The 20,555-nt window shown below is 48.8% G+C and overlaps 1 protein-coding gene across 1 annotated transcript in view; it reads left to right on the forward strand.

The window, feature by feature from the left end:
- LOC136017484 (mucin-5AC-like) overlaps window positions 1-19,052 on the forward strand; it is a 62,335-nt gene extending 43,283 nt beyond the window's left edge. The window contains exons 31-37 of the mRNA XM_065685797.1: window positions 249-13,526; window positions 14,211-14,443; window positions 17,081-17,203; window positions 17,310-17,408; window positions 17,816-17,938; window positions 18,668-18,864; window positions 18,947-19,052. Coding sequence (XP_065541869.1) covers window positions 249-13,526; window positions 14,211-14,443; window positions 17,081-17,203; window positions 17,310-17,408; window positions 17,816-17,938; window positions 18,668-18,864; window positions 18,947-19,052 — 14,159 coding nt within the window. The remainder of the gene's footprint in view (window positions 1-248; window positions 13,527-14,210; window positions 14,444-17,080; window positions 17,204-17,309; window positions 17,409-17,815; window positions 17,939-18,667; window positions 18,865-18,946) is intronic.
- The last annotated feature ends 1,503 nt before the right edge of the window (window positions 19,053-20,555 follow it).

Here is a 20,555-nt window from a genome sequence, read left to right on the forward strand (position 1 = left end):
TCTAAGTACAGGATTAATATGCAATAACAAAGACCAGCAATCTAAGCACTGCTATAATTATGAAATCAGAATATTATGCTGCAGTTACATACCATGTTCAGAATTACCAACTATGACAGCAAAAACCACAGAATTCACAACTACTGCTATAAAAACAACACCATTCACAGTACAAACAAAGACACAACAAACAACAAAACATGGAGCAACAAAAGTGCAAATAACTGAAATAACTACATTACCAACAGACAGAGAAAGCACAATAACTGCAACTACAGTTACAGCAAAACCACAACAAATCTCGACAACAGGTTACCAGACAACATCAAATAAACAAGAGACATCGACTCCAGAAACCCAGGTTCCAACATCACACAGTACTGCCACCAGCCTCAAACCATCAGGAATAACAACTACCTCTGGCACAAAAACTCTCCCCACTACCTCTGTAAGGTCAACACAAGGAACAACCATAACCACCACCGCAAGCACGGCCAGCAGCACCAGCACAGCACCAACTCCAACAGAAAGAACCACCATCATGTCTCCCAATCCAATAGTGCCCACATCAGAAGCTAGCACGATGATCAGCACTTCCAGGACAACCATAGGAAGCACCACAACATCCACATCCACATATACTCCAGCACAAACGTCCTCTCTGCCAACACAGACTCCAACAGCACGCAGTACTGCCACCAGCCACACCCCATCAACAACAACCACCACCACTGGAACTACTGTAGTCCCCGGTAGCACAGCACCGCCAACAGGAGGCACAACCATCATCACTACCACCAGCATAGCCAGCACCACCAGGACCTCTCCACCTCCAACAGAAGGAACCACCACCGTTGAAGCCAATCCAAAGTCACACACCTCAGCCAGTAGCACAATCAGCACTTCCAGGACAACCACACGAAGCACTACAACGTCCACATCCACCTCTACTCCAGCTCAAACATCTACTTCACCAACCCAGGCTCCAACAGCACATAGTACTGCCACCAGCCTCAACCCATCAACAGCAACAACCACCACTGGCACTACCGTAGTCCCCGGTAGCACAGCACCGCCAACAGGAGGCACAACCATCATCACTACCACCAGCACGGCCAGCACCACCAGGACCTCTCCACCTCCAACAGAAGGAACCACCATCGTTGAAACCACTCCAACATCACACACCTCAGCCAGTAGCACAATCAGCACATCCAGGACCACCACACGAAGCACCACAACGTCCACATCCACCTCTACTCCAGCTCAAACATCTACTTCACCAACCCAGGCTCCAACATCACACAGAACGGCCACCAGCCTCACCCCATCAACAGCAACAACCACCACTGGCACTACTGTAGTCCCCGGTAGCACAGCACCGCCAACAGGAGGCACAACCATCATCACTACCACCAGCACGGCCAGCACCACCAGGACCTCTCCACCTCCAGCAGAAGGAACCACCAGCCTCACATCCACTCCAACATCACAAACCTCAGCCAGTAGCACAATCAGCACATCCAGGACCACCACAGGAAGCACCACAACGTCCACATCCACCTCTACTCCAGCTCAAACATCCACTCTGCCAACACAGTCTCCAACAGCACACAGTACTGCCACCAGCCTCACCCCATCAACAGCAACAACCACCACTGGCACTACCGTAGTCCCCGGTAGCACAGCACCGCCAACAGGAGGCACAACCATCATCACTACCACCAGCACGGCCAGCACCACCAGGACCTCTCCACCTCCAACAGAAGGAACCACCAGCCTCACATCCACTCCAACATCACACACCTCAGTTAGTAGCACAATCAGCACTTCCAGTACCACCACACGAAGCACTGCAACGTCCACATCCACACCAACTCCAACACAAGCCTCCTCTCTGCCAACCCAGACTCCAACATCACCAAGTACTGCCACCAGCCTCAACCCACCAACGAGAACTACCACTGGCACTACCGTAGTCCCCAGTAGCACTGCACTGCCAACAGGAAGCACGAGTGTCATCACTACCACCAGCACGGCTGGCACCACCAGGACATCTTTACCGCCAACAGAAGGAACAAGCACCATCACACCCACTCCAACACTGACCACCTCACCAACAACCACCACTCTCAGCACCTCCAGGACCTCTACCACCTGCCAGCCACAATGTGTCTGGACGCAGTGGTTTGACGTGGATACTCCCAGCCCTGGGAGTGACAACGGAGACATAGAGACATTTCAAAGCATCCGAGACGCTGGGTACGCGCTGTGTGACCAGCCACAGGACATCAAGTGCCGCGCTAAAGATTACCCTTCCCGGAGTCTGGACAAGTTGGGACAGGTCTTTGAGTGCAGCATCGAATTTGGCCTTGTGTGCAAAAATGAGGATCAGATCACAAAGTACCCCCTGTGCTTTGACTATGAGATTCAGGTGCTGTGTTGCGACACTAAAACCTGCGAGGCAACACCAACAGCTCCAGGCACCACTGCAGGATCCTCGACCACAGCTTCTCCAACACAAACCTCCACTCAGCCAACACAGTCTCCAACAGCACACAGTACTGCCACCAGCCTCAACCCATCAACAACCACAACCACCACCACTGTCCTCAGTACCACTGCACCGCCAACAGAAGGCACGAGTAGCATAACTACTACCAGCAAGGCCAGCAACACCAGGACCTCTCCACCTCCAACAGAAGGAACCACCATCCTCACATCCACTCCAACATCACACACCTCAGCCAGTAGCACAATCAGCACATCCAGGACCACCACAGGAAGCACCACAACGTCCACATCCACCTCTACTCCAGCTCAAACATCCACTCTGCCAACACAGTCTCCAACAGCACACAGTACTGCCACCAGCCTCACCCCATCAACAGCAACAACCACCACTGGCACTACCGTAGTCCCCGGTAGCACAGCACCGCCAACAGGAGGCACAACCATCATCACTACCACCAGCACGGCCAGCACCACCAGGACCTCTCCACCTCCAACAGAAGGAACCACCATCGTCGAAACCACTCCAACATCACACACCTCAGCCAGTAGCACAATCAGCACATCCAGGACCACCACAGGAAGCACCACAACGTCCACATCCATCTCTACTCCAGCTCAAACATCTACTTCACCAACCCAGGCTCCAACATCACACAGAACTTCCACCAGCCTCACCCCATCAACAACAACAACCACCACTGGCACTACCGTAGTCCCCGGTAGCACAGCACCGCCAACAGGAGGCACAACCATCATCACTACCACCAGCACGGCCAGCACCACCAGGACCTCTCCACCTCCAACAGAAGGAACCACCAGCCTCACATCCACTCCAACATCACACACCTCAGCCAGTAGCACAATCAGCACTTCCAGTGCCACCACACGAAGCACTGCAACGTCCACATCCACACCAACTCCAACACAAGCCTCCTCTCTGCCAACCCAGACTCCAACATCACCAAGTACTGCCACCAGCCTCAACCCACCAACGAGAACTACCACTGGCAATACCGTAGTCCCCAGTAGCACTGCACAGCCAACAGGAAGCACGAGTGTCATCACTACCACCAGCACGGCTGGCACCACCAGGACATCTTTACCGCCAACAGAAGGAACAAGCACCATCACACCCACTCCAACACTGACCACCTCACCAACAACCACCACTCTCAGCACCTCCAGGACCTCTACCACCTGCCAGCCACAATGTGTCTGGACGCAGTGGTTTGACGTGGATACTCCCAGCCCTGGGAGTGACAACGGAGACATAGAGACATTTCAAAGCATCCGAGACGCTGGGTACGCGCTGTGTGACCAGCCACAGGACATCAAGTGCCGCGCTAAAGATTACCCTTCCCGGAGTCTGGACAAGTTGGGACAGGTCTTTGAGTGCAGCATCGAATTTGGCCTTGTGTGCAAAAATGAGGATCAGATCACAAAGTACCCCCTGTGCTTTGACTATGAGATTCAGGTGCTGTGTTGCGACACTAAAACCTGCGAGGCAACACCAACAGCACCAGGCACCACTGCAGGATCCTCGACCACAGCTTCTCCAACACAAACCTCCACTCAGCCAACACAGTCTCCAACAGCACACAGTACTGCCACCAGCCTCAACCCATCAACAACCACAACCACCACCACTGTCCTCAGTACCACTGCACCGCCAACAGAAGGCACGAGTAGCATAACTACTACCAGCACGGCCAGCAACACCAGGACCTCTCCACCTCCAACAGAAGGAACCACCATCCTCACATCCACTCCAACATCACACACCTCAGCCAGTAGCACAATCAGCACATCCAGGACCACCACAGGAAGCACCACAACGTCCACATCCACCTCTACTCCAGCTCAAACATCCACTCTGCCAACACAGTCTCCAACAGCACACAGTACTGCCACCAGCCTCACCCCATCAACAGCAACAACCACCACTGGCACTACCGTAGTCCCCGGTAGCACAGCACCGCCAACAGGAGGCACAACCATCATCACTACCACCAGCACGGCCAGCACCACCAGGACCTCTCCACCTCCAACAGAAGGAACCACCATCGTCGAAACCACTCCAACATCACACACCTCAGCCAGTAGCACAATCAGCACATCCAGGACCACCACAGGAAGCACCACAACGTCCACATCCATCTCTACTCCAGCTCAAACATCTACTTCACCAACCCAGGCTCCAACATCACACAGAACTTCCACCAGCCTCACCCCATCAACAACAACAACCACCACTGGCACTACCGTAGTCCCCGGTAGCACAGCACCGCCAACAGGAGGCACAACCATCATCACTACCACCAGCACGGCCAGCACCACCAGGACCTCTCCACCTCCAACAGAAGGAACCACCATCGTCGAAACCACTCCAACATCACACACCTCAGCCAGTAGCACAATCAGCACATCCAGGACCACCACAGGAAGCACCACAACGTCCACATCCATCTCTACTCCAGCTCAAACATCTATTTCACCAACCCAGGCTCCAACATCACACAGAACTTCCACCAGCCTCACCCCATCAACAACAACAACCACCACTGGCACTACCGTAGTCCCCGGTAGCACAGCACCGCCAACAGGAGGCACAACCATCATCACTACCACCAGCACGGCCAGCACCACCAGGACCTCTCCACCTCCAACAGAAGGAACCACCAGCCTCACATCCACTCCAACATCACACACCTCAGCCAGTAGCACAATCAGCACTTCCAGTACCACCACACGAAGCACTGCAACGTCCACATCCACACCAACTCCAACACAAGCCTCCTCTCTGCCAACCCAGACTCCAACATCACCAAGTACTGCCACCAGCCTCAACCCACCAACGAGAACTACCACTGGCAATACCGTAGTCCCCAGTAGCACTGCACAGCCAACAGGAAGCACGAGTGTCATCACTACCACCAGCACGGCTGGCACCACCAGGACATCTTTACCGCCAACAGAAGGAACAAGCACCATCACACCCACTCCAACACTGACCACCTCACCAACAACCACCACTCTCAGCACCTCCAGGACCTCTACCACCTGCCAGCCACAATGTGTCTGGACGCAGTGGTTTGACGTGGATACTCCCAGCCCTGGGAGTGACAACGGAGACATAGAGACATTTCAAAGCATCCGAGCCGCTGGGTACGCGCTGTGTGACCAGCCACAGGACATCAAGTGCCGCGCTAAAGATTACCCTTCCCGGAGTCTGGACAAGTTGGGACAGGTCTTTGAGTGCAGCATCGAATTTGGCCTTGTGTGCAAAAATGAGGATCAGATCACAAAGTACCCCCTGTGCTTTGACTATGAGATTCAGGTGCTGTGTTGCGACACTAAAACCTGCGAGGCAACACCAACAGCACCAGGCACCACTGCAGGATCCTCGACCACAGCTTCTCCAACACAAACCTCCACTCAGCCAACACAGTCTCCAACAGCACACAGTACTGCCACCAGCCTCAACCCATCAACAACCACAACCACCACCACTGTCCTCAGTACCACTGCACCGCCAACAGAAGGCACGAGTAGCATAACTACTACCAGCACGGCCAGCAACACCAGGACCTCTCCACCTCCAACAGAAGGAACCACCATCCTCACATCCACTCCAACATCACACACCTCAGCCAGTAGCACAATCAGCACATCCAGGACCACCACAGGAAGCACCACAACGTCCACATCCACCTCTACTCCAGCTCAAACATCCACTCTGCCAACACAGTCTCCAACAGCACACAGTACTGCCACCAGCCTCACCCCATCAACAGCAACAACCACCACTGGCACTACCGTAGTCCCCGGTAGCACAGCACCGCCAACAGGAGGCACAACCATCATCACTACCACCAGCACGGCCAGCACCACCAGGACCTCTCCACCTCCAACAGAAGGAACCACCATCGTCGAAACCACTCCAACATCACACACCTCAGTTAGTAGCACAATCAGCACATCCAGGACCACCACAGGAAGCACCACAACGTCCACATCCATCTCTACTCCAGCTCAAACATCTACTTCACCAACCCAGGCTCCAACATCACACAGAACTTCCACCAGCCTCACCCCATCAACAACAACAACCACCACTGGCACTACCGTAGTCCCCGGTAGCACAGCACCGCCAACAGGAGGCACAACCATCATCACTACCACCAGCACGGCCAGCACCACCAGGACCTCTCCACCTCCAACAGAAGGAACCACCAGCCTCACATCCACTGCAACATCACACACCTCAGCCAGTAGCACAATCAGCACTTCCAGTACCACCACACGAAGCACTGCAACGTCCACATCCACACCAACTCCAACACAAGCCTCCTCTCTGCCAACCCAGACTCCAACATCACCAAGTACTGCCACCAGCCTCAACCCACCAACGAGAACTACCACTGGCACTACCGTAGTCCCCAGTAGCACTGCACTGCCAACAGGAAGCACGAGTGTCATCACTACCACCAGCACGGCTGGCACCACCAGGACATCTTTACCTCCAACAGAAGGAACAAGCACCATCACACCCACTCCAACACTGACCACCTCACCAACAACCACCACTCTCAGCACCTCCAGGACCTCTACCACCTGCCAGCCACAATGTGTCTGGACGCAGTGGTTTGACGTGGATACTCCCAGCCCTGGGAGTGACAACGGAGACATAGAGACATTTCAAAGCATCCGAGCCGCTGGGTACGCGCTGTGTGACCAGCCACAGGACATCAAGTGCCGCGCTAAAGATTACCCTTCCCGGAGTCTGGACAAGTTGGGACAGGTCTTTGAGTGCAGCATCGAATTTGGCCTTGTGTGCAAAAATGAGGATCAGATCACAAAGTACCCCCTGTGCTTTGACTATGAGATTCAGGTGCTGTGTTGCGACACTAAAACCTGCGAGGCAACACCAACAGCTCCAGGCACCACTGCAGGATCCTCGACCACAGCTTCTCCAACACAAACCTCCACTCAGCCAACACAGTCTCCAACAGCACACAGTACGGCCACCAGCCTCAACCCATCAACAACCACAACCACCACCACTGTCCTCAGTACCACTGCACCGCCAACAGAAGGCACGAGTAGCATAACTACTACCAGCAAGGCCAGCACCACCAGGACCTCTCCACCTCCAACAGAAGGAACCACCATCCTCACATCCACTCCAACATCACATACCTCAGCCAGTAGCACAATCAGCACTTCCAGGACAACCACACGAAGCACTACAACGTCCACATCCACCACTACTCCAGCTCAAACATCCACTCTGCCAACACAGTCTCCAACAGCACACAGTACTGCCACCAGCGTCACCCCATCAACAACAACCACCACCACTGGCACTACCGTAGTCCCCGGTAGCACAGCACCGCCAACAGGAGGCACAACCATCATCACTACCACCAGCACGGCCAGCACCACCAGGACCTCTCCACCTCCAACAGAAGGAACCACCATCGTCGAAACCACTCCAACATCACACACCTCAGCCAGTAGCACAATCAGCACATCCAGGACCACCACAGGAAGCACCACAACGTCCACATCCACCTCTACTCCAGCTCAAACATCTACTTCACCAACCCAGGCTCCAACATCACACAGAACTGCCACCAGCCTCACCCCATCAACAGCAACAACCACCACTGGCACTACCGTAGTCCCCGGTAGCACAGCACCGCCAACAGGAGGCACAACCATCATCACTACCACCAGCACGGCCAGCACCACCAGGACCTCTCCACCTCCAACAGAAGGAACCACCATCGTCGAAACCACTCCAACATCACACACCTCAGCCAGTAGCACAATCAGCACATCCAGGACCACCACACGAAGCACCACAACGTCCACATCCACCTCTACTCCAGCTCAAACATCTACTTCACCAACCCAGGCTCCAACATCACACAGAACTTCCACCAGCCTCACCCCATCAACAACAACAACCACCACTGGCACTACCGTAGTCCCCGGTAGCACAGCACCGCCAAAAGGAGGCACAACCATCATCACTACCACCAGCACGGCCAGCACCACCAGGACCTCTCCACCTCCAACAGAAGGAACCACCAGCCTCACATCCACTCCAACATCACACACCTCAGCCAGTAGCACAATCAGCACTTTCAGTACCACCACAGGAAGCACCACAACGTCCACATCCACCTCTACTCCAGCTCAAACATCTACTTCACCAACCCAGGCTCCAACATCACACAGAACTGCCACCAGCCTCACCCCATCAACAGCAACAACCACCACTGGCACTACCGTAGTCCCCAGTAGCACTGCACTGCCAACAGGAAGCACGAGTGTCATCACTACCACCAGCACGGCTGGCACCACCAGGACATCTTTACCTCCAACAGAAGGAACAAGCACCATCACACCCACTCCAACACTGACCACCTCACCAACAACCACCACTCTCATCACCTCCAGGACCTCTACCACCTGCCAGCCACAATGTGTCTGGACGCAGTGGTTTGACGTGGATACTCCCAGCCCTGGGAGTGACAACGGAGACATAGAGACATTTCAAAGCATCCGAGACGCTGGGTACGCGCTGTGTGACCAGCCACAGGACATCAAGTGCCGCGCTAAAGATTACCCTTCCCGGAGTCTGGACAAGTTGGGACAGGTCTTTGAGTGCAGCATCGAATTTGGCCTTGTGTGCAAAAATGAGGATCAGATCACAAAGTACCCCCTGTGCTTTGACTATGAGATTCAGGTGCTGTGTTGCGACACTAAAACCTGCGAGGCAACACCAACAGCTCCAGGCACCACTGCAGGATCCTCGACCACAGCTTCTCCAACACAAACCTCCACTCAGCCAACACAGTCTCCAACAGCACACAGTACGGCCACCAGCCTCAACCCATCAACAACCACAACCACCACCACTGTCCTCAGTACCACTGCACCGCCAACAGAAGGCACGAGTAGCATAACTACTACCAGCAAGGCCAGCACCACCAGGACCTCTCCACCTCCAACAGAAGGAACCACCATCCTCACATCCACTCCAACATCACATACCTCAGCCAGTAGCACAATCAGCACTTCCAGGACCACCACACGAAGCACTACAACGTCCACATCCACCACTACTCCAGCTCAAACATCCACTCTGCCAACACAGTCTCCAACAGCACACAGTACTGCCACCAGCCTCACCCCATCAACAACAACAACCACCACTGGCACTACCGTAGTCCCCGGTAGCACAGCACCGCCAACAGGAGGCACAACCATCATCACTACCACCAGCACGGCCAGCACCACCAGGACCTCTCCACCTCCAACAGAAGGAACCACCATCGTCGAAACCACTCCAACATCACACACCTCAGCCAGTAGCACAATCAGCACATCCAGGACCACCACACGAAGCACCACAACGTCCACATCCACCTCTACTCCAGCTCAAACATCTACTTCACCAACCCAGGCTCCAACATCACACAGAACTGCCACCAGCCTCACCCCATCAACAGCAACAACCACCACTGGCACTACTGTAGTCCCCGGTAGCACAGCACCGCCAACAGGAGGCACAACCATCATCACTACCACCAGCACGGCCAGCACCACCAGGACCTCTCCACCTCCAACAGAAGGAACCACCAGCCTCACATCCACTCCAACATCACACACCTCAGCCAGTAGCACAATCAGCACTTTCAGTACCACCACAGGAAGCACCACAACGTCCACATCCACCTCTACTCCAGCTCAAACATCTACTTCACCAACCCAGGCTCCAACATCACACAGAACTGCCACCAGCCTCACCCCATCAACAGCAACAACCACCACTGGCACTACCGTAGTCCCCAGTAGCACTGCACTGCCAACAGGAAGCACGAGTGTCATCACTACCACCAGCACGGCTGGCACCACCAGGACATCTTTACCGCCAACAGAAGGAACAAGCACCATCACACCCACTCCAACACTGACCACCTCACCAACAACCACCACTCTCATCACCTCCAGGACCTCTACCACCTGCCAGCCACAATGTGTCTGGACGCAGTGGTTTGACGTGGATACTCCCAGCCCTGGGAGTGACAACGGAGACATAGAGACATTTCAAAGCATCCGAGACGCTGGGTACGCGCTGTGTGACCAGCCACAGGACATCAAGTGCCGCGCTAAAGATTACCCTTCCCGGAGTCTGGACAAGTTGGGACAGGTCTTTGAGTGCAGCATCGAATTTGGCCTTGTGTGCAAAAATGAGGATCAGATCACAAAGTACCCCCTGTGCTTTGACTATGAGATTCAGGTGCTGTGTTGCGACACTAAAACCTGCGAGGCAACACCAACAGCTCCAGGCACCACTGCAGGACCCTCGACCACAGCTTCTCCAACACAAACCTCTACTCAGCCAACACAGTCTCCAACAGCACACAGTACGGCCACCAGCCTCAACCCATCAACAACCACAACCACCACCACTGTCCTCAGTACCACTGCACCGCCAACAGAAGGCACGAGTAGCATAACTACTACCAGCAAGGCCAGCACCACCAGGACCTCTCCACCTCCAACAGAAGGAACCACCAGCCTCACATCCACTCCAACATCACACACCTCAGCCAGTAGCACAATCAGCACTTCCAGGACCACCACACGAAGCACTACAACGTCCACATCCACCACTACTCCAGCTCAAACATCCACTCTGCCAACACAGTCTCCAACATCACACAGAACTGCCACCAGCCTCACCCCATCAACAGCAACAACCACCACTGGCACTACCGTAGTCCCCAGTAGCACTGCACTGCCAACAGGAGGCACAACCATCATCACTACCACCAGCACGGCCAGCACCACCAGGACCTCTCCACCTCCAACAGAAGGAACAAGCACCATCACACCCACTCCAACACTGACCACCTCACCAACGACCACCACTCTCAGCACCTCCAGGACCTCTACCACCTGCCAGCCACAATGTGTCTGGACGCAGTGGTTTGACGTGGATACTCCCAGCCCTGGGAGTGACAACGGAGACATAGAGACATTTCAAAGCATCCGAGACGCTGGGTACGCGCTGTGTGACCAGCCACAGGACATCAAGTGCCGCGCTAAAGATTACCCTTCCCGGAGTCTGGACAAGTTGGGACAGGTCTTTGAGTGCAGCATCGAATTTGGCCTTGTGTGCAAAAATGAGGATCAGATCACAAAGTACCCCCTGTGCTTTGACTATGAGATTCAGGTGCTGTGTTGCGACACTAAAACCTGCGAGGCAACACCAACAGCTCCAGGCACCACTGCAGGATCCTCGACCACAGCTTCTCCAACACAAACCTCCACTCAGCCAACACAGTCTCCAACAGCACACAGTACGGCCACCAGCCTCAACCCATCAACAACCACAACCACCACCACTGTCCTCAGTACCACTGCACCGCCAACAGAAGGCACGAGTAGCATAACTACTACCAGCAAGGCCAGCACCACCAGGACCTCTCCACCTCCAACAGAAGGAACCACCAGCCTCACATCCACTCCAACATCACACACCTCAGCCAGTAGCACAATCAGCACTTCCAGGACCACCACACGAAGCACTACAACGTCCACATCCACCACTACTCCAGCTCAAACATCCACTCTGCCAACACAGTCTCCAACAGCACACAGTACTGCCACCAGCCTCCCCCCATCAACAGCAACAACCACCACTGGCACTACCGTAGTCCCCGGTAGCACAGCACCGCCAACAGGAGGCACAACCATCATCACTACCACCAGCACGGCCAGCACCACCAGGACCTCTCCACCTCCAACAGAAGGAACCACCAGCCTCACATCCACTCCAACATCACACACCTCAGCCAGTAGCACAATCAGCACATCCAGGACCACCACAGGAAGCACCACAACGTCCACATCCACCTCTACTCCAGCTCAAACATCTACTTCACCAACCCAGGCTCCAACATCACACAGAACTGCCACCAGCCTCACCCCATCAACAACAACCACCGCTGGAACTACCGTAGTCCCCGGTAGCACAGCACCACCAACAGGAGGCACAACTATCATCACTACCACCAGCACGGCCAGCACCACCAGGACCTCTCCACCTCCAACAGAAGGAACCACCATCGTTGAACCCACTCCAATAGTGCCCACATCAGAAGCCAGCAGCACCACTAGCTCAAAGACCACCACAACGTCCACATCCACCTCTATTCCAGTACAAACCTCCTCGCTGCCAACCCGAGCTCCAGATGTTACTGTCGTGAGTGTGAATCATTCGGCAACAACAACCATTCCTGCTTCGCTGGGGCTCCGCAGTACCATTGCAACAACAACAGAAGGCACAACCACCACCACTACCACCAGCCCAGCCAGCACCACCAGGACCTCTCTACCTCCAATAGAAGGAACCACCATCATCACACCTGCTGAAACAGTGCCCACATCCAAAGCCCACAGTACCACTTCATCGAGGATCCATACAGGAAGCGGCACGACATCCATGACTGCTCCAGCAGAATCCTCTTCTTTGGCAACCAAGTCTCCAGCGTCACATATTACTTCTTCCCTTGTTTACCCCTCAAGAACAACAACCACTTCTGGCACTACAGTTTTCACTATTACCACTGCATTGCCAACAGAAGGTACAACCATCACCACTACCACCAGCACAGCCAGCACCACCTGGACCTCTCCACCTCCAACGGAAGAAACAACCAGAACAACCAGCGCAAGAGTACCCACCTCAGTAGTCAGCACTAGTAGCACCTCAAGGACCACCAGAGGAGGCACCACAACATTCACGTCTGGTCCATCAGGAACATCCACTCTGGCAACTGAGGCTCCAACTTCACACATTACTGCTTCCAGCCATCACCCTTCAGCAACAATGACTATATTTTCTACACACATCCCTGCCACAACTGTTTCTTCTACTGCACTAAGTACTGCCAGAGTTCCCAGGATTTTCCCTACCACCAGCATCCCAGGTGTGTCTTTCTTTGCCACTGAAAGTGTTCCTAACATCTATCTCTGTAGAATACCATTTTTTCATTGTTTTCTGTAAGTTGTATCTCCAAATTATTCTGTGACACACAAACCACCAAGTTGCATAATCCTAGTTGTTATTCTGCAGAGATAAAAGACTTTCACAATCTACTCAGCCATACATCAAATAGTTTAATGCAATAAAAATGTTGACTTGATTTTCCTGAACGTTTAACATCACCCTTTAATATATTAAGATCACAAGATGAAAATCTGGTGCTGCAAAGTTTTTCCTTTTTTTTTTTTTAAACAGTAACAACATCTGCTACACCACAACCAAGTCATGTTACAAGAAGCACTTCTCCAATCTTCAGTTCTATCTCCAGTACAGCTGTCACAACAGAAGCAAGTACATTTGTATCATCAACCGGAACGACTCCATGTTTTTGTCATGTACATGGTAATTTTTTTTCTCCTGGTAAGTGTCTTATTTTATGATTATAAATAGTTTCAGAAATAATGTAACCTCTTAATATCCTTTTTAATTTAAGACAACTGCTCAGTATCACTTGAACACAGAACTTTGTATATATGTATAACTTTATATTTTCACAATATTTTCTTGGGGTCTTACCCTTAAGTATTTTCACTGGTCTTTTAATTTCTCCTCCAATTTCCCCCTACAGGGGAAGTGATATACAACAGAACAGATGGTGCTGGCTGCAATTTTTATACACTTTGCAGCAAGGAATGTGAAATTGACCCATACCAGGGGCCATGTCCTTCTACAACACCTTTCACTTCAACACAAGCCACCTCATCCACAGAACATGGATTTTCTTCTGTCTCACAGACAACAGCAACATCCATCACAACTTCAGGAGCAAGAAACTGTACTGATGTCAATCCTCCACGAAAGGTTGTTCCCCTCATTATTTTCTAATATATCACCATTGCAAAACCAGCCCAATTTCCGTCCAAAAGCCCCAGTTGAAATCAACTTGTATGTATTTCAATAACTAAGTTGGCCATGTTCCAAATGACCCGACAGCATGCAACTCTTCCACCTGGCATTACCAGGCTTTTATATAATCTGGAGGTAGAAAAGCTCACTAATACCATAGCAGAGCCTCTTTTTTTTTTTTTTTTTTTAATAAAAGACATTTAACTGTCATAGAAATAAGCAGACCAGCTATGAAAGTGTTAAAACTTCATTCTTTTTACGAAGAAGAGAGTTCCATGGTTCTTCTCAGCCTGCCTTCTCTTAAGGCCTGAAATCATATGCTAGGAAAACTCTAATATGAACTCCCTACCAATTTTGAGAGTGTATCTCAAGTTGAAACATAAGAACTAGGGTGAGAGAGTACTTAACAATAATAATGTACATATTTTTAGCCTGGAGAGCACTGGATAAGTGAATGCCAGGAGTGTGTCTGCGACCCCCTCACTGCTGTCGCACAATGCCAGCCGATTCTATGCCCAACAGCTCAGACACCAATTTGTGACCTCGGATTTTTTCCTGTGCCTGTACTACCACCAAAAGACTCATGTTGTCCTGAATATCATTGCGGTAAGTATTAAAAATACATCTATAAATACCAGGCTATACAACCTGGTAAATGACATTTGCACTTCTGTTAGTATGTAAGCAAGTTTTTCATGTATCACAGCAACAGTAAAAGCTTCCTCAAATTGTTTTGGCTCTGTGAACATATATCAATTTTTGGCTAAACACATATCAGAAGTTTATTTAAAAGCAAAATGCTATTTTCAGTGAAGTCTGCTGAGAATTGGAATCAGTGGAAAAACAGGATAACACTTTGAACCTTCAAGTGGTCAATGTAAGCTCAACCATGTCTATATCTGTAATAATAAAGGTTATTAATTTCTCTAATGTTATTAATGTAATGTTGGAACACATTAATGTTAACCTAACTGTAGCTAAACTGAGATCCATCAAACATATTAAGCCAGCAGAAAGTTTAACAGTTAACTACAAAAACAAGTAACACATAGCAGTAATACAAAGTGAATTGTAATCAGTAACTGAATTGTCAATGTATGAAAAATAATTACACTGTTGTTAAATGCTCATGAAAATTCAAAAATCCAACAGATACATGTTTATTTATATACAAAAATTTCTATATGCTTATTTTACTCGTATTTATACAAAAGAATAAAAAAGAAGCCATTAATTAAACGCAAAACAGGAACATCAAAACAAAGGAACAGCCAGTTTGAAATAGTTCCGTGAAGACATGAATGGGCTCTGCCATGTTGCTAAATTGTTTATATTATCACAGTAAGGATATCTTTTTTTTCCACCCAGAATCAACCTTCCACCCAAGCCATGCTCTGAGAGGTCATAAGGAATCAGCAACAAATGCACCTTTGAAGTTTACTGGACTTCTAGAGTTCAAAGAGGAAACAGTTAATTTAATTTGAAGTGAACTTGGTATTAAAAGGGCAAAAAAGAGATTTTATTCATGCATAGCTCAAGTTTTAAGCCATTCCTCCTCAACTCTTCTAGCTAATTTCAAAGACGAAACTTTACTTAAACATCCAGCTATACCAAATATGAGGTATAAGAATGTAGGGTTGAATTCAGGTTTTCCATGATCTCTGACTTACTAACAAACTTGGTGATGACTTCTCAGGGAGTCTCACAATTGGAAGTTACTGCAGAATAATTTTTTTTGTTTTTCAGAACCAATAGATGGCATCTGTGTGATTAACGGTACAATTTACACGGTGAGAATGTTACAGTGATATACTGCTGGAAGCTAAATGCACACCCTTTTTGCCAAAATAAGCCTTTGAGAAAGTTCTTTTCCAATACATGTTTTTTTCTCTCTAGCCCTTAACTGAAAGGTAATTTTTTTCTAATGTCAAAACCAAAATTACCACACAAGTGTTCTTTCAACATCAAGCATGAAACAGGAGTAACATTTTTAGTGCCATACTTTCTTTTTAAACCATCTGCCACTTCTGGAATTCATGGATTTTCCAAATGAGCTGATGAATAGCCCAAACTCAACCACTCTTTGAAATAAGTTCAGAGAACCTTCAAAAATAAAATTATAATTTTTGCTTTAAAATTGGTACTTATGTCATTTAGTCAAAAGTACAAGCACTAGCACTGGAGCCTTTTGGGGATACATTTCTGGAAGACAAACTCCATGCGTAGATTTCTATCTCTACTTAGGTATCTGCATAAGTATACTGCTATTTTAACCTACATTTGTAAATTATAATTGTTTTATAACCACTGAATATGACTTACAGGGAAAAAAAATCTTAAAAGGAGCAATGAAAATCTGGTAAAATAATGAGGCAGTGCAAATCAGTCTTACCTGCATCTTATTAATTTACTTTTCTCTTTTGTATTGCTTCATAGTTTTCTCCTAATCTGTACTTTCTTGCAAGACATAAAGCCAAACAACTTTACCTTTGACAAGAAATCAGTCGTGCTTGCATTTCAGCAATGCTTTCAATTCTACATATACATTTTAAAGGAATTCTTGTCATCTGAGGGTATTTTTCTGTCTTCCAGGCTGGAATGTCGACAATCGTCAATCCATGCAAGAACTGTACCTGCACTTCTGAGAAAAATCCAGTGAATAATACAAATATTGTGCACTGTGAAACAGTTCAATGTAAAACATCTTGCCCCCTGGTGAGTTCAGATTCTCTGGGCTGCCCAGTCAGCCCGCTATTACAAAAAGACTAGAATTCGGCATGGTCAACTCAACATACTTTCTCTTTCATCTCCTTGTGAGTAGGGTTATCAATACAAGACTGAGGATGGAGAGTGTTGTGGGAAGTGTATTGAAGTAGCTTGCATAATCAAACTAAATAACAACACTGTTCACGTGCTCCAAGTAAGTATTCCTTTAATTTTCAGATCTATTTGCTAATACAGGTTACAACAGCTAAGAGTCAATTGATTTCCCTTAATAGCAAAAATCTAGTTAATATTAAAATTACTCTGAAAACAATGCATTGCGCTTTCTGAATTGAATACTGCCTTGGAATAACACATTCCTGATACATGTGGTTAACTGGGCAATAGGTTCCAATTTGTACTGTGAATGTTCAGATCCAGGATTTAAGCTTTCAAACTAGCCATAGGTTTGTGAAATTTTGCTTTTGCCACTTGAAAGAAGTTCAGAAGCATCTGAGAATCTTTGAGGCACGAGAACTTAATTGGCTCAGGCACTTGTGAGGTAATCATCCAATATTTTATCACAATGAAAAACACCTGTTTCCTTTTCTGATAAAATCTTAGGTTGATGATGTCCTGTCAATAGATAACTGCACCCATTACAAATGTGAAAAAATTGAAGATCAATTTGTTGCAGTCCAAACGAAAAAAGTTTGTCCTGAGTACAACCCAGAAGAGTGTGATCCTGTAAGTTTCACTCAGTTCTTCATTAACTGAATGCAGTTTAAAACTTGGGAGAGGGAGGGGGAAACGGGACAATACAGAGATGAACACAGGCAAAGAAAAGTACAAAAAAAGCACTTCCATTGAAGTTGCAGGAATGTATTCAGAATTAAATTAATCTTGCTGTACAATTAGTAATAAAAAAAGGTTAGTACTTTTACATGAGGCTACCAGGATTCAAGACTTCTATGGTGGGCACATTAAGTCATCTATCATCTTCATTCAGTGTTCATCACAGATGAGTTGTCTGCCCAGGATCAGTAATGCCAGCTTATGTTCTTACTCATAACTGTCATCTGTGCATTAATCCATATCCTTCTCCTTTCCCTTGGCAAAGGATGAAACAGAGACTACTCCTGATGGATGCTGCAAAATATGTAAACGTAAGTAATACTGTGTTTGCGTTTTCTGCTTGAAGAGTGCTGTATTCAACTTGTAATTGCCTTTGATAGGATTTTTCACTCCTCCAGTTTTCTCTTACTCAATTTATCAAGATCCTGTGTTTCACTATTTATTCAAAAGGAACAAGCAAGTTTGTTTCTTGATAGTGAATACCATAATTCAAAATTCAATGCTCAAGCCTCTGCGTTATCTTCCAAAGACCCTATGCAGACAAGATCAAAGAATAACCTGAAAACTCCAGGCACTTTACACAGTATCCCCCATCACATACTGTACATTCTTAAAATTCAGATCTCTAGTTCAGAACTGAGTGCTAAAACCATTTCAAACTGCATGATGTCCAATTACTATGTTTTTTCCCCCTCTTTTTATGAAGCTACAAACTGCAAAGTTTATAGCAAAAAGACTGTGATCCGCCTCGGTGACTGTGAATCTTCAGCACCTATCGAGCTGACGTATTGTGAAGGAACTTGCCCTGGCTCCTCAGTGTAAGTTCCACAATCTTGACATCTCTATGGCTTCATTCATACTTTATTTATACTGGTCTTTCATGTTAATCAATTGCCCAAGATTACTGAGGAACCTGGTGGAAGTGTTCACCAAGCCACTTTCAATCATTTATCAGCACTCCAGGCTAATTGGGAAGATCCCAGTCGACTGGGAGGATCCCAGTTGACTGGGAGTTTGTAAATGTGATCCCCATTCACAATAAGGGCCAGAAAGAGTATCCAGGGAACTACAGGCCTGTCAGTCTGACCTCCCCTGCCAAGGAAGGTGATAGAGCAGATCATCTTGAGTGCCATCATATGGCACACGCCCAGTCAGCAGGGGCAGGTCCTGCTTGACAAACCTGGTCTCTTCCTAAGACAAGGTGACCTGGGTGACCTGCTTAGTGGATGAAGGAAAGGCTGTAGATGTTGTTTACCTAGACTTTGGTAAAACCTTTGACCGTTTCTCATGGTATTCCCCTGGAGAAACTGGCTGTTCACAGCTTGGACAGGTGCACTCTTTGCTGGGTAAAAAAAATGGCTGAATGGAGTTAAATGCAGCTGGCAGCTGATCACAAGTGGGATGCCCCAGGGCTGACTGTTAGGCCAGTTCTGTTTAATATCTTTATCAGTGACCTGGATGAGAGGACCAAGTGCACCCTCATTAACTTTGCAGATGACACCAAGTTGGGCGGGAGTGCTGATCTGCTGGAGGGTAGAAAGGCTTTACAGAGGAATCTGGACAGAGCATGTCCAAAGAGCAATGAAGTTGGTGAGGGGTCTGGAGAACAAGTCTTAGGAGAGAGCCAAGTTTTTTTAGGCTGAAGAAAAGGAGACCGAGGTGAGACCTTACCACTTTCCACAACTACCTGAAAGGAGGTTGTGATGAAGTGGGTACCTGTCTCTTTTCCCAGCTAAGAAGCAACAGTACAAGTGGAAATGGCCTCAAGTTGTGCCAGGGGAGGTTTAGATTGGATATTATGAAAAATTTCTTCACCAAGAAGGTTGTCAAGCACTGGACCAGGCTGCCCAGGGAAGTGGTGGAGTCACCACACCTGGAGGTATTTGAAAGACGTGTAGAAGTGGTGCACAGGGACATGGTTTAGTGGTGGGCTTGGCAGTGTCAGGACTCATGATCGTAAGGGTCTTTGCCAACCTCCATGATTCTATGATCACAGAATAGCAACAAAGTTAATGTGTTTATATGATGCTACTGAGTGGAATCAGTCAATGGACACCAGAAAGTTTCACTACTGAAGAGACAGGTAATTAAAATTACATTCGTAAGTGTGTGTGGGAAGGAGGAAGAGAGGATGTAAAAAAGAAAAAAACCAACCCCAAACCCACTCCCAAGCTCCCCAGGAAACACGAAAACAAAGATCACTCCAGGGTTTTAGAGTTTTGAATGAGAAGATGTATTTTCTTTCCTGACGGAACACAGGTATTCTTTTGAAGCAAACCAGATGCAACACGACTGCGGCTGCTGCCAGGAGTTCAGCAGCCAAACAAAAGAGGTGACCCTGACTTGCCCAGATGGAACAAGCATGAATTATAGCTATGTTTACGTGGATCAGTGCCAGTGTATGAACGCGTGCACCTCAGACACCTCTGCAGCATCTGATTCCCAACAGAAAATCAGCAGACGAAAGAGATGATCACTAGAAAAAGAAAGTCTAGAGTCTAGGGAAGCT

This window comes from Lathamus discolor, chromosome 6, assembly GCF_037157495.1.
Source record: "Lathamus discolor isolate bLatDis1 chromosome 6, bLatDis1.hap1, whole genome shotgun sequence".
In the NCBI taxonomy this organism is placed as follows: Eukaryota; Metazoa; Chordata; class Aves; order Psittaciformes; family Psittacidae; genus Lathamus; species Lathamus discolor.